The sequence below is a fragment of the Anguilla anguilla genome, chromosome 6 (assembly GCF_013347855.1).
Source record: "Anguilla anguilla isolate fAngAng1 chromosome 6, fAngAng1.pri, whole genome shotgun sequence".
Taxonomy (NCBI): domain Eukaryota; kingdom Metazoa; phylum Chordata; class Actinopteri; order Anguilliformes; family Anguillidae; genus Anguilla; species Anguilla anguilla.
Window position 1 is genome coordinate 55045468 of NC_049206.1, and position 15281 is coordinate 55060748.

The window sequence follows — 15281 nt, forward strand, 5'->3', positions numbered from 1 at the left end:
ACAAGAAGAGGGGTTTTACGCAAAGTTATAGAAATGATCTTTATTGCTGTAAATCACTAAATAAATAGCCTGAAAAAAATTAGAAAGGCTTTTTCCAGAATTCACATCAGTGGTTCACTTCACTGTGGTAGTCTAAATATTTGCTCTTTCTTCAGGTACAACTTCTTCATTCACTGTATCAACAAGTATGTAGTGGTTCACTATAATCTGAGACCGATTCTTCACTCACAACTACTTGTAGCCAGTTGTGTATTAGCTTTTCTCTTCACGTACAATATTCAAGTTCCATTTTTAGGGGTGTATTGTCTGAAGATTTTTTCATTCAGAAAAGGGCAGAACTCTGTATGAACTATTGGTAACATTCTGCCTACTGGTAAGATTACCTTGCTGAAGACTGCTCTTTCTGTTTCTCTTTCCACAGCACAACTCCCATCTGAGTACATCATAGAAATCGAAGTCAACGTTTCTGATCCTGCAGTGTTAAATGAACTGCAGTGCCTTTTACAAAAAGTCAGTTTTCCTTTTCAAGTCAACACAAGGATTAACATAACACATGTAAATCTTACTACAGGTAAGCACATTCTGCGATCAACTTCAATTTTAATTCAGTCACTGCAAGCAAATTTCTTCAGTTTGTCTTGAGATTAAAAATAATACATTGTTCATTTTTCGTGTATTTTCTTACACATTTCTGGGTGTGGTCACTTCCAATACACAACAAGGAATAAATATACTGAAGAATGTATGTGTGGTCTGTTAATTTACAGCCGTGAAGAATAGAGTCAAATAATAGCACACAAAAAATATGAGGTATAATGATCTCATTTTTCTCTCCTGTTGTTTCTCAGTGTGCAACATATCTGAATGCACGATTCCATCCAAAGGACCATTTTGTCCAGCAAGTACGTACTGGTCCATTATAATTTCAGACTTCACAAATTCTTCAGTCACAACTGCTTGTTCTCAGTTATGCGTTGGTTTTCTTCGGCATGTACAATAACAAGACTGCATTTTTAGATGAGTATCTTTTAAAGATCTTGTCATTCAGAAATGTCTTCTGATGACCAAATTTTGATACTCCATCTTCATTTGTACCACAAGTTCCACTCATCTATCCACCACACTCTCAAAGCAAGAACTGAGTATGAAGGAGTTATTTGTAATTAGGGGAGCAAGATACCAATTTGAAGGGCCATAATTCACATCAACGGTTCACGTCACTGTCTTTGTCTAAATATTCTCTCTTTCTACAGGTACCACGCCCACCATACCACCGACCACAACACTTGGTAAGTATTGTCATTCACACAGTATGCTGCTTATTGCTGATTTTATACTAATTATTCATAGTAAATGTGAAGTTTGCACCACACGTCACTGTCCTTTTCTAAATATTCTCTCTTTCTACAGATACCACTTCCACCAAACCACCGACCAATACACCTGGTTAGTATCATCATTCACACAGTATGCTGCTTATTGCTGATGATTTTATGCTATTTAAGGAGTTATTTATAATTAGGGGAGCAAGATACCAATTTGAATGGCTTTTTCCAATAAATTCACATTAGTGGTTCACTTCACTCCTCGTCTAAATGTTTCCTCCATCTGCAGGTACAACTCCTTCTTACAATGTATCAACGGGTATGTACTGGTTCATTATAATCTGACACAAATGCTTTACTCGCTACCACTTGTTTCCAGTTATGTGTTGGTTTAGCTTTGCACATACAATTATCAAACTGAATGTTTAAATGTCTATCTTTGAAAGATCCTTTCATTCAGAAAAGTCTTCTGGTTACCAGATTTCAATAATACGTCATACACACTCTATACAAGAGCTGAGTATGAAACAGTTATCTAAAATTAGGAGAGCAAGATACTGGTTTGAAGGTCTTTTTGCTAAATTCACATCGGCCGTTCACTTCACTGTCCTTGTCTGAATATTCTCTCTTTCTACAGATACCACTTCCACCAAACCACCGACCAAAACACCTGGTTAGTATCATCATTCACACAGTATGCTGCTTATTGCTGATTATATGCTAATCATTTTTAGTAAATGTGAAGTTTTCACCACACGTCACTGTCCTTTTCTAAATATTCTCTCTTTCTACAGATACCACTTCCACCAAACCACCGACCAAAATACCTGGTTAGTATCATCATTCACACAGTATGCTGCTTATTGCTGATGATTTTATGCTAATTATTTTTAGTAAATGTGAAGTTTTCACCACGTAATATTTTTTGCCATTAGCTTGACTGGCTGCAGTATTTCCAAAAAAAAAAGGGAGGGGTTTTATGCAAAGTTATAGATTTCGTCTTTATTGCTGGCAACTCCCATTAATATCTTGTAGTAATTGATCAGTCTGTGGGGTATTTCATGTGTGGTCCTGCAATAGCTACTTCTCAGGTCACAACAGAACATACGGGGGTATACTGAGGATCTTAAACCCCCCCTCGCTTGTGCAAAAGCAGCTGTTTCCAGGGTGGATTCACATTTTGGCTCCGTGCAAAGCCGTACAAGTACATTTGCATCATAGTTGGAATTTTCATAGCTGGGTTTGTAATTTGGGGCGTGTGGATATATGCAAATGCATGATTCAGTGGTTTTTTTTAACTGATTTGAAGGATAACTGTGAGGAAATTTCCGCTTAGTGACAATAAAGATCTGTTTGATTGATTGACTGATTGGTGCGTTGGCTTGATAATGGAATAATCTGTCATCTTTGTTAAAAAGCTCCTGTCAACGTTGGGATGCCCACAACAACAGCGAAAAAAGCAAGTAAGTACTGGCAGTCAAACAGTATGCTGATTATTAGTAGTAAATGTTAAGTGTGCTTAATACTCATTTAGAGTGACTTTGATTGACTTGTGTTCACAAACCAAGAGGTTTATCACAGAGTTACAAAGTCTATGTAGTGGCAAATGCAGTTTATTGCTCATAAAACCACATTACACTTTTCATAGTTACCAAACGTGGCCTTAGTTCGCATTGATCATTAGAGAACAGGATTTTTTTTGTTGTTGCCTAATTTAATGAAGTCCCTTATAGTAGTAGACATTAACTTGTGTACTTTATCTGTTTTATTGATTGACTGATTGGTGCATTGGCTTGATAATGGAATAATCTGTCATCTTTGTTAAAAAGCTCCTACCAGCGTTGGGATGCCCACAACAACAGCGAAAGCAAGTAAGTACTGGCAGTCAAACAGTATGCTGATTATTAGTAGTAAATGGTAAGTGTGCTTAATACTCATTTAGAGCGACTTTGATTGACTTGTGTTCACAAACCAAGAGGTTTATCACCGAGTTACAAAGTCTATGTAGTGGCAAATGCAGTTTATTGCTCATAAAACCACATTACACTTTTCATAGTTACCAAACGTGGCCTTAGTTCACGTTGATCATTAGAAAACAGGATTTTTTTTGTTGTTGCCTAATTTAATGAAGTCCCTTATAGTAGTAGACATTAACTTGTGTACTTTATCTCTAAAGCAGCATGGTCAGCATGTTCAGTCACCTGTTCCAGGGAGAGAGACCTGTTGAATCTCACTGCTCAGTACACTGCTCAACATTCTGGCCCAGTTTTTTAGTATCTTTATGTTTATTTTGCAGAATTTGACCTGCATATGTCATTTAAGATTATTGGCCAGACTTACAATCCTCGTTTGAATGACACTTCCTCTCAAGAATATATTCAATTGGAAAAGATCGTCAAAAATGCTGTGAGTATTTGCTTTTTAAAATGTATTGTCATTTGGGTGTCACTCAAGTTATATCAGAAGCCCAATTCTTATTTAAGCTTTTATTTTCTGTGAACGATGTAAGGTCAAAAATGTTCTGCCTTACATCGTTCGGGATGTCACCCCTGGAGCTGAACTCGCACCATTTTGCATCACTTTATGAAATTTTAGGAAGCTTTTCTTTCTGAAAAATAATACCATAATGTGAACTTGGAACAAATTCTATTGTGAAATTACAAGTGAAAAAAGTGATTCACAAGTGAAAATATTATTGAGTGTTATGAGCTCATGTTTTATACTAGCTAGCTGACTATAACATTAAATAATTCAGTGATCGGCGAGCTAGTTAGTTATACCGCTAGCTACCTTGCTAGCTAGTTACCGATCGCTGAAATGTACAGGTGGTTGGCTAGCACAATGGTCTTGTGGATAATTCAGTTGGGTACTAGCCCCTGAGCAGGCATTGCATATATTCATGTTTGTTGCTGGGCAGCTAGCTGTACATTTTAGCGACTGATGACTAGCTAGCTAGCAGTACAGTTAGCTAGCTACCTATTGTTAAATCTGGCCAATTTCCTGATGATGAGTTGTAATCTTTTCTTTGGCTGTTTATACATTTGCATTATAAAAAGCCTTTGTTTTAACACAATTGATTGCCCATACACTCCTCCTGTGTGTAAATCATGACGTATTTTGAGAATCAGTTTTTACGGTTATCATTATCAACATTACTATTTTGTACAGATTGATGAAATCTTCAGGATGACGGTTAAAGGATACATCGGAGTATCAGACATTCGCTTTTCGTAAGTAAATGGGAACTTTACAATGGTGGCCCTAGCCTATCTGGTGTCCTAGACAAAACGAATGGTCGAATGGTGCCCCTTCAGCTTCCATACACATTGAAAATGAACAGAGCCTTGGGATTGTGCAAAGTGGCTCCCTTCTTTGTTGTTCCAAAACTTCACGATTAGCAATTTAAGTGTCTGAATATAAAAAACATGAAAATATAATTACAAGTTTTTTTTGTAATTGTAATTTAATCGATACAAATCAATTTATACGTCCAATGATTAATTTAAATGTAATTATAGCCAAAAGAGGCTATTTCAAGGAAAGTTGTGTCTAATATTATTTTTTGACTAAAATTCATCTTTTTGTGTAATTATTGGTAGAAACTGAAAATATGTTTGTACTTTGGTTTGTTATTCGACAAATGTCCATATGTTAACTGAATTCTTCTCTACCTAGTTTAAAAAAAAAACTAAAACCTAATACTTTCGGCCTTTAGAGTTTTAATATCAATACAATGCGGTACATTTAATTCCTGTAAAGGTGTGCATAACATTCTTGGTGTAATTTTCATCCCCTCAAATGTCACACTGTGTTCAATTTTTCTTCTTACAAACAGGAGTGGCAGTGTGATTACGACGTATATAATTGGAACAAACAAAGTCAATTCCTCTGAAATTCAGAAGGCAAACGAAGAAGTTGTAAGTACACTTCAGAGCTACAATGTTGACAACACATCCTTCACAGCAGCTCTCATAGGTAAGCTCACAAACACTATTTTCATCATTCATCATCAGGTTTTTGCTGTGCTGTCTTCTTGATAGTGGACAGCATTCATTTCACATAACAGTATGTCTGTATTACAAATCATATACAGATGGTTATAGGTTTAATTCCCCCTCTTGACCCTTTCTTGGCCCTAATCTGGATCACTTAATAATAATAATAATAATAATAATAATAATAATAATAAATCTCTATTTATATAGCACTTATCAAAACAAAAGTGGTTCAACAAGAAAACATGGAACAAATTAAATAAAATATTAAGAATATTTAATAGTAAATAAGAAATTATTCCTCATGTTGACAAATGTCAATAAGACTCCAATGGCAATCAAAAGGCTACAATCAGAACTACAATACATACTGAAAGCTCTCTTATACCCCGATAAAGGAAGCAATTGAACTCATGTGACTAAACAAAACACCTGTGATGCCATTTGTCCCAAACATTGAAATGGTGGAACTTTTCATAAAAATGTTATGGTGAAATACCCTTAAATAAAAGCTCAGAATGTGCACTTTAACCACGTATGAAAGGTTTGATTACAAATCTGGAATTGTGGAGCACAGAGCCAAATCAAGAAAAAAATGTCTTTGTCCGAAACATTATGGAGCTCATTGTATTTATGTGAAATCAGCAAGTGCTTATTTGTGGGCCAATGTCTTTTCTCTTTAGAAAATACATTTGAGAATCTGAATATGGTCTTTTATGGAGATAACATGTCTTTGAATTGTAATCCAACTGTGGACAAAGAGGGAAATAAGGTAACCTGGAAGTTGAATGGAATGAATATTACAAGTGCTTCAAAATATGCGATCAACGAGATGACATCAAATCTGATTGTAAAGAGCATTCTTATATCTGACAGCGGTAAGTAATTCAGATATCCATCCCCCTGAGCTTTACTTACTGTTATTATTCCACAACATTCTTACTTAACCAAAGTGATTTTCAACAGTGCTTTTTAAACTAATGCTGTAACGGCGTGTCTCGTGGCGTAGCCTGTAGAGCACTGTCCACATGCTCATTAGGAGCATATTTTTTACAGTCTCTGATTAGGAGCCGCCACGTCGGCGGTGCGAATCCGACCACGTGACCATTGGCGCACGTCACTCTCTCTTCCCTGTTCTTCCTGTCTCTCTACACTGTCCTGTCCAATAAAGCTAAAAAGCCCCCAAAAAATATTTTTAAAATAATGCTGTACACTGCATGGCTTCCTATCATCAGTCAACAGGTCAGTTGGGTGGGTTTCCAAGGAGTGAACATTCTCTCTAAAAACAAAAACCCAGTAAAAACCGAAAACAGTAAGCCTTATACTGTACAATCCAGGAGTCATGATCCGCAGTACCCATACTTCACCACTAGAGAAAGCCATTTCATTACATTACATTACATTATAGGCATTTAGTAGACGCTCTTATCCAGAGCGACTTACACAACTTTTACTTAGCACTTTACATTGTATCCATTTATACAGCTGGATATATACTGAAGCAATGCAGGTTAAGTACCTTGCTCAAGGGTACAACAGCAGTGTCCTTACCCGGGATTCGAACCTACGACCTTTCGGTTACAAGCGCAGTTCCTTACCCACTGCGCCACACTCCGCCACATTTCCTTTCCTGTGCTTGTCAGAAGTACACAATTTACCTTCTTTTCATTCAACCATAACTTTAGGTGGAAAACACATCAAACATGTCTTTTAAGTTTCTTTGAAAAAAAAAAAAAAACGATTGTATACCTCTTCTTTATTTCCACAGGAACATATGAATGCTCTGTGCAAATTGGCGTTGTGCAGTTTATCCGAAAGAAGTACATTGCAGTGCAGCCTACACCCGCAGTGATTGTGGAGAATCAAGTCAGCTACAGCCGCTGCAATCAAAAGGTCGAATTGAAGTGCTGTGGAAGGGCACCCAACTTCAGCCTACAGTGGATCGAAAATAGTCAACAACTGAGTAAATTCCCATGTTGTTTTTTCTAATGTACAGGTAGTTGAGCTTCCAGGGCCTGCTTATATTGTGTTTGTTGTTCCTCCGCGTATGCGTTTAATTAGGATCAGTCATACTCTTTTTGAGTCATTCACACTTTTTAGTGTCATAATTCTCTGCATATTAGGCAATCTACCATCAACACGTGTATGGGATTACTATCAATGTTCTTTCAGAGTTTTGAGGTAGAGGTACATTCAGAAAAGAAAATATTCTGTGGCCATGGCAACATTCAAATTCTAACTGATGAGCTTGATATTCAGCAGCCAATAACAAAGATGAGATTGATAGGAACATAATGTTTCACTTCAGCATAGAAACATACTATTTTGGCAAGTTCTGTCTCAAATTAAAGACAGCACTTATTAATTTAAACTTAAAAGCAATCTGGCTAGTGATATGCTACGCTGAAGTTAGTGGGCTATTCTTTCAGTTGTACTGCAGTCAGCAACTCATAAGAATAGATGGATATTGTGATATCGACATGTGTTAGAGATCGATACAGAGATCCTTCTGCACCATTGCAGAACAAAGCTTAATTAAAGTTGTAGACCACTAGCAGTCATCCAAGAGAGGAATAAAACCCTATGAAATAAACCCACATTTGGAGGCTTGCAAGTGCACATTCAGAATCAAAATGAAGTCACTCTGGATAGAAATGTATTCATACCAGAAAGGTTTTGTAAATATGACAGCTACATCTATTTTGATGTTTTTAACATGTTTTTTCCCCTGCAGCATCCTGTAATGATATTATTTCCTGTAAAGACAATTGCACTACGATCGACGTGACGTGCCAAAATGAAGGGGAAATCAAAACATTCATTTGCAAAATGACATTTGAAAAGAAAGAGCTCACAAAGGAAGCTACTGTGCACTTCATCAAAAACGGTCAGTGTTGATGGGTTTGACCATTTTACTAATTTCCACTGTCTGGTCTCATAACCTAAAGGTCACAGGTTTGATTTCCAGGTGGGACACTGCCTTTGTTCCCTTGAGCAAGGTACTTAACCTGCATCACCCCAGTATGCATCCAGCTGTATAAATGGATGCACTGTAAATGCTATGTATGTAAAAAGCTGAATAAGTCGCTCTGGATAAGAGTGCCTGGTAAATGCCTGCAATGTAATTGCAATGAGTTGTGATACACTGGGAGTAGGTTGTGATATCAACCTAATCCCTCTCACTTGTTAATTACTGATTTTCATTTAAATGCGGGATTAACTCAAGAGCATACAAGCTCATTTTTGACGTATGAAAATACCAGCCTGTCCATATGTCATATGAGCCATGCGCTCAAGCAATAGAATGCATTAAGCAGTTCCAGTACAACTGTGGAGAGACCTCACGTAAAAGTCATGTAAAACTGATATTTTTTCATCATTTCCTCCAGGTGTGATATTTACTTGTAACGACAGTGTGTACGGCCCTGGAACAGAAAATGACATCGCTGTTGTAGGCTGCGTTAACGAAACAGAAGGCAGCAGGGCGGCACAGTGCAAGAGTAGCAAGTGGACGTTTGTGAACAACACCTGCCTCTCACCAGCAATTAAGGAGCTACAATTAAAATCACAGGTAATATCCCGTTCCTTATAATACGGCCAGCTCTAATTACAGAAATTGCTATTTATTACACTGTGTTCGTACATTTGGATACTCCCTAATTTCTGAACAGTATTTTACCAAAAAAAGAAAAAAATTTACCAATGAAGAGAACAGAAAAGAAAATGGGTTCAACACCAACACAGCAAACTGTTTGAATGTTAATCGAAAGCTTGCAGCTAAATCGAGCAAACTTCACAAACCTCTGGTCTAAGAAGGGCAAAGCCACATATCCTTCGACAAGAAGTGAATTTCTCAGGCGATGACGTTGCCTCTAATCAATTTCAGTGAGAGCCGATTCTTTTTGAGTCCACGAAGCAAGCTGGAATAGCTGGCGACGCCAGACAAGACGGCGACGGCCGGGACCGATAACCAATCAGATTACAGATACGATGTGTAAATCGGACCCCCCCCCCCCCCCCCCCCCCCCCCAATTTCAAATTTTATTAAGCCCACAAGCAACTGATTGTGGGAGGTGAGACCGAGGCCCAGCGATTTAGTTTGAGGAGGTGTGGCTTCACTCTAAGGGCTGAACATCCTGAATGTCCTTAACCCTTGTAAAATGCCCGTGCTTCTTTTTGAAAGATGTGGCTCACATGACCCTTAATATCAGTGGGGCCACAAATTTGATATTTAATTTTTCCATCTTTTTTTTTTTGTTGTTGTTCTAATGTGCAGGTTTTGGATAAAGACATTCCAGGGTTTGTACAGGAACTCTATCAGGTCAACATGAAGTTGATCGATGATGTAGTCATTTCTACTGCAAATATTTTAACTGATGTGGACATACTGCAGAATATTATAGTAGCTATAAATAAAAATGGAACTCGTTTCAACGAAAGTGTGATTCAGGTATGAAATATTGACTATTAATTTTCCTAACTGATATGTTTATGCACACTATATCACTAAATCCTGTAGCATAGCATTGCCTCATACATACCTTTTTTCAGTATTCTTATTTCCTTTTCTATTTCTATACCCAATTTTAACATCCACACTTTTTAATATTAACATCCAGATTTTAATATTATTTGGTAAAATTGTTTCTTTTAATTTTATTTTTGATCTTCATATCATAACTTCATACTTCATATTCACATTCATAATGTTTTACATACCTTGTTTGTTTCAATGTAAATCTTGGAGATGGAAATATGTGATTTTTGGCGATGAGAAGTGATGAAAAGATATTATATTATGAGGATACTGAGTGGGAAATATTTATTTCACTGTGATAACAATACACTGCTGTAAAAGGGAACAGCGTTTCTATGTATAATAATAATAATAATAATAATAATAATAATAATAATAATAATTGACTATGATTAGATAGTAGTGCCAAATAAAAGATATAAAAGCCAACTAATTATCATGTTTATGTAAGGCTGAAGCACACACAGTAAGTAAGATCCTGACTCTGACTGAGTTTTCCTGTTTCATTTTCAGAATTTTCTGAATACTGTGGATATTTTAGTTTCTGAAGAAACAACTTTAACCTGGAACATATTAAACAACAACACCAACACTAACGGGACCGGCTCTAAGTTACTGAATACAGTAGAGGAAATCGTAAAGGTCATCAGCAACCCTTCCACCAATATATCAACATCCACACTGCAGTTAAACAAAGCAATATACTCTGAGGACTACAACATATCCTATTTTAATTCAACTGACAATGTAATGGTATTTCAATCGATGCCTAGCTCCCGATCTGAAATTACTACTGTACGCTTTCTTACCCTGGACATAGTTTTACCGCCACGGAACCTCACCAGTTCGAATAACACGATTAACGGAGCCGTCTTATTAGCCTACACGAACAGCACAGTTGCTAAAGTTACTCTGACATTCAAAATAAGAAACAGAACACTGGGCAATCCACAGTGTGTCTTCTGGAACTTCACAGAAACAGCCTGGGACTCATCGGGGTGCGAGGTGCAACCTGGCGGGAACGAGAGCATAACGTGCGTCTGTAACCACCTGACCTCCTTCTCCATATTGATGTCACCTTTCATCCCCGAAGCATTCAGACGCATTTTGGATTTCATCACCTACATTGGAGTGGCCATATCTATGGGCAGCCTGGTCCTGTGTCTCATCATTGAAGCCATCGTTTGGACCGCCGTCACCAGAAACAACATATCGCACATGCGGCACGTCACCATCGTCAACATCGCTGTGTCCCTGCTGATCGCAAACATATGGTTCATCATCGGGGCGGCCATAAGTAATGTGAAGACGCCAGTCGGACCCTGCAGTGCTGCAACTTTTTTCATCCACTTCTTTTACCTGGCCTTGTTCTTCTGGATGTTGATTTCAGGCGTCCTGCTTTTTTACCACATGGTCATGGTCTTCTCTCACATGTCCAAGAGGGTGATGATGGCTATCAGCTTCACGGTAGGCTATGGTGCCCCCCTAATCATTGCCGTCGTCACGGTGGCAGTCACAGCACCACAGAACGGATACTTCCGGCCAGACGACGCCTGCTGGCTCAACTGGTTTCAGACAAAGGCTCTCCTTGCTTTTGTGATTCCTGCCCTGGCCATAGTGGCCATAAATTTCATCATCCTGATTGTGGTACTGTATAAATTGATAAGGAGGGGAACTGGAGAGAACCAGACAGACGAAAGAAATGCAGTGGTGGTCATCGCAAGGTGCATCGCTGTCCTCACCCCTTTCTTTGGACTCACGTGGGGTTTCGGATTAGGAATTATGATCGAACCACAAAACATTGGCCTCCACATTGTGTTCACCGTTCTCAATTCATTACAGGTACTCATAGATGTTTATGCATTCTGGTTTTATCCAAGTGATTTTACGTTATGCTTAGTTTATTTGATGTATCTCCATGAAATAAAATGATATGTGCAAAATGTATAGAGTATTTAAAGGAATTATTGATTTTCAGTACATATATATATATACTGGTTGCGTCTTACACAATTATTTAGTCTGCCAACACTGATGCTAAAAACTAAAATTAATGCTTTGTGTTTTTCTTGTGAAGGGTTTCTTTGTTTTAGTGTTTGGAATACTGTTAGACAGCAGGGTAAGTTCTGGAGTTTTAACATTATTTATATGTTAATTTATTGCTGGAAACAATTAGAAGTTTAAAAAAAAAAAAAAACATTTTCTTGCGTTCTTCGGCATTTCCAGGAGTAATTGCCTGTTCTTTTCCTGCAGATACGAGCAGCATTAGCAGGGAGGTTTTCATTTATACACACAAGCTCCAACCGCACAAGGGTAAGTGCAGGCGACTGTGTGTTTCAATCCACTTCCTGCAAGGTACTGCTCTGGAACTGTTTTCTTAAAGGCATACTATGCAGGATTTTTACCTTGAAATACTATAAAATAATCATGCTCAGTTATATCTATGATGCACTGGCAATCTCTGTCTTTGCTCACGTTTGCTGAATCCATGCTTCTCTTCCTGTATTTCTTCTAAGATGTGTTCAGGGCGTTTCTGGGTGTGACACTTTTCTGTGTGGGGAGGGTTTGGTGTGGCTACAGAGTTTGTGGGGTGGAATCAGTTTTTCGCAGAGCATTTCTGCAATGGCGGAGTTGAAGAAGCACAAGTACAGCGAAGCAAAACAACAAGTCGTCAGGGCTCGATCGAAACCACTGTATGCCATGAAAGATTAATATTTATTTTACAGAGCACAAGTGGAGGTCCCTCTTCATCAAGTGGATTGGGTCTGTTTCAAAGACGAGGCAGAAGAGGTAAGCAGAGTGGACTGAGAACAACCTATAAAGCATATGTGTGAGATTGTACATTATTTGAAATACATTATGTTTGGTGTGTGTGGGTCTAAATTGTTTGGACATATCCCTTCAAAACTCGTTTCCAATTAAATCAAGGCATTGTCTTTTAAATCTAAGAGTGTCATAGAAACCCCTATTTAAACTTTATAATTCACAATGAAATGCGAAATATATTTCCTTTTTTTTCAGATGCATACCATGTCTCAGAAGCCGCAACTTCAAGCCAATCAAACGCTGCTTCAGATTCTTTCCTCAATACTTAGTGCTGTTCGGCATGGCTGTCTATGTTGTTATATGATCATATACCTCAAGACCATGGACACGCGAACGGCTAATTGTCAATATGTTTTATTCGTTTAGAAAGCACTTTTTTTATCCAGATATTTTTATTCTTCAGTTTCCTCTCATTTTGTAAACACCATTTTGTCCTACAGTCTTTGAAATACTCATACAAAATTCATACTGACATTTGTACTGCCCATACACAGTATATCATTGTTGAATTGCACTGTATATGCCGCCATTTATTTTAGCCCGAGGGACTCTAGTCTAATACAATCAGGGACTTCAGTCAAGACCTTGATTTTGTTGAATCAGATGGTTTACTGTTGCGGGAGACAAAGGTGTGCAGCCACACAGGCCCGTCTCAGGAAAGATTAGACACTCCTGCTTTAAAAGTCTTTCTCCATCCCTATTGTGTATGTGATTTGCCATTGTAGACCGAGTGGTATCACCTTGCACGTGGACGCCCATGCCATAAAAACGGCTCTCCAAGCTGCCTGCCTAACAGGAAACAGTTACACCAGTCAGGGCTCCTCGTTTTGTAGTGTTCACCTGGAGTAGGTGTTTCCCTGTAAGACGGAACAACGAATGCGCTGCACCTGCCTGTACTGTAAAATGTTTTGTATGAAACAAGGACAGTCCTTTTAACCTTCTTATTGAGTAAATTCAAAGTTGATTACACAATGAATAGTTTGCTGTCAGTCAAATCAAACTTGTACAGGTTGGAATTTCTGAAATGTGAACGTGGTCATTTTTAAATGATCAATCCCCTTTCTTTTCCAGTTGATTCCAATCCATGTGCAGTCTAGCTGTAAATTGAAGTCTCTCTTAATTTTTGCAAATTACATTTTAGCATTTAGCATTTTGTGCTGTGGTTGTTTTGCAGTCTGTTTTGTACCCATGTGACATGCAGCGAGCTCCATAATGTTTGGCACAAAAACATATATATTTTTTCCTTGATGACAGTTAATTGTTTGAGCTATCTATTGTGCATTGTGTAGCTATGTATTTGTTTGTCTTGTCATTATTTCTTTTCATTGTAGGCCATTTTGTCAATTGTATGTAGATGCTGAAGGAATTTCATGATGGAGTCTATTAAAACACTCTTAGCCCTACTATATTCTGTCATTGATGGCATACAGTTAGGGGATCCTGGGGTTGGTTGGCACTCTTTTCACTCTTTGCCATATTTATCCAGCAAAATTGACATTACTTTATCCAGTAACAAGCTCTCAGCTATAAATTCGTTTTAATATCCAATAATGTTTATTTGGTGACCTTACTTTGGAAAAGTCATGCTGTTCACTTGTGCCAACCCCAAGGATAAACCCAACTGAGATAGATATCTCTTTTGACATAAGACACAAAGTTACACAAGACAGTAGACAAACAAGTTACAGACATCAAATGGAGAAAGAGACAGCAGTGTAACAGTAATTAAAAGCAGTGTGGAGGTTAAAAACAGGAGAATATTTCAGTCACACTTCCCTGCGGCGGCGAGGACGCCGCACGCAGACACACACTTCCCTGCGGCGGCGAGGACGCCGCGCGCAGACACACACTTCCCTGCGGCGGCGAGGACGCCGCGCACAGACACACACTTCCCTGCAGTGATGGCGGCTTCCCTGGACAATTTGTGGACATTTGGTATTTCTTTTTTGTTTAGTTTTGTATAGTAATTTGGAGAGAGAGAGAGAAAAAAAAGGCCTTTAGTTTTTGTCTTTTTTGTCTTATGGGTGGGGGTGTTGCATCCCCTGCCTCTGCTTGCCTGGGTAGTGCAGGTGGAGGTAGTTGCTTAATTACCTAATAGCCTGATTGCCTCCACCTGCCTGTGGCCCAATATAAGCCCAGTAGTATGAGGCAGGGGAGTTTTTTTTTTCTATTGGGGCTTGTAGTTTGTGTGGAGATCTTTGGTTCTGTGAACTTTGTGTGTTTTCGTTTGTGCCTTAGTTTGTAATTTAGATTAATAAATGTCTGGGTTTGTTTTTAGATCAGTTTCTGTCTGTTTTTGGTGCATCTGGACTTGGTTTGTTGCGTAACAGTATGAATGACATTGTTGACATTCCCTCATAGGAAAGGTAATCTAAATATTTTCCACATCCAAATGAATAATTTAAATAAATTATCTGACAAAAATAACAAGATTGTCTCTTGTTTATTTGTTGTCATTTTTCATTGATTTTTTTCTAAACAACACATCAACAGCAAAATGCAAAAGTGCTTGACTTATCCTCCTCTGGAAATAACGATAGAAGTATCTGGGTCTGAGAAATCAATGTAGAGTTTTACCAGTTCTACAGCCAGTTAAAA

General features: G+C 38.1%; 1 protein-coding gene across 7 annotated transcripts in view; it reads left to right on the top strand.

Moving 5' to 3' along the window:
• The window catches only part of LOC118230344 (adhesion G protein-coupled receptor F5-like), a 42571-nt gene that overhangs the window by 5736 nt on the left and 21554 nt on the right, over positions 1 to 15281 (top strand). For 2 of the 7 annotated variants that reach the window (XM_035423257.1, XM_035423255.1), the window contains 23 exons: positions 156 to 185; positions 422 to 571; positions 849 to 902; positions 1254 to 1289; positions 1411 to 1446; positions 1615 to 1644; positions 1963 to 1998; positions 2120 to 2155; positions 2744 to 2788; positions 3155 to 3196; positions 3622 to 3731; positions 4494 to 4555; positions 5161 to 5300; positions 6004 to 6198; positions 7089 to 7283; positions 8055 to 8207; positions 8710 to 8891; positions 9597 to 9770; positions 10371 to 11699; positions 11935 to 11976; positions 12111 to 12170; positions 12584 to 12647; positions 12879 to 14677. In XM_035423257.1, the coding sequence (XP_035279148.1) occupies positions 156 to 185; positions 422 to 571; positions 849 to 902; positions 1254 to 1289; positions 1411 to 1446; positions 1615 to 1644; positions 1963 to 1998; positions 2120 to 2155; positions 2744 to 2788; positions 3155 to 3196; positions 3622 to 3731; positions 4494 to 4555; positions 5161 to 5300; positions 6004 to 6198; positions 7089 to 7283; positions 8055 to 8207; positions 8710 to 8891; positions 9597 to 9770; positions 10371 to 11699; positions 11935 to 11976; positions 12111 to 12170; positions 12584 to 12647; positions 12879 to 12952 (3275 nt within the window). In that variant the 3' untranslated portion in view covers positions 12953 to 14677. Of the gene's footprint in view, positions 1 to 155; positions 186 to 421; positions 572 to 848; positions 903 to 1253; positions 1290 to 1410; positions 1447 to 1614; positions 1645 to 1962; positions 1999 to 2119; positions 2156 to 2743; positions 2789 to 3154; positions 3197 to 3621; positions 3732 to 4493; positions 4556 to 5160; positions 5301 to 6003; positions 6199 to 7088; positions 7284 to 8054; positions 8208 to 8709; positions 8892 to 9596; positions 9771 to 10370; positions 11700 to 11934; positions 11977 to 12110; positions 12171 to 12583; positions 12648 to 12878; positions 14678 to 15281 lie in introns of those variants that run through there. The other 5 variants (XM_035423261.1, XM_035423260.1, XM_035423259.1 and 2 more) reach the window with 5 other exon arrangements.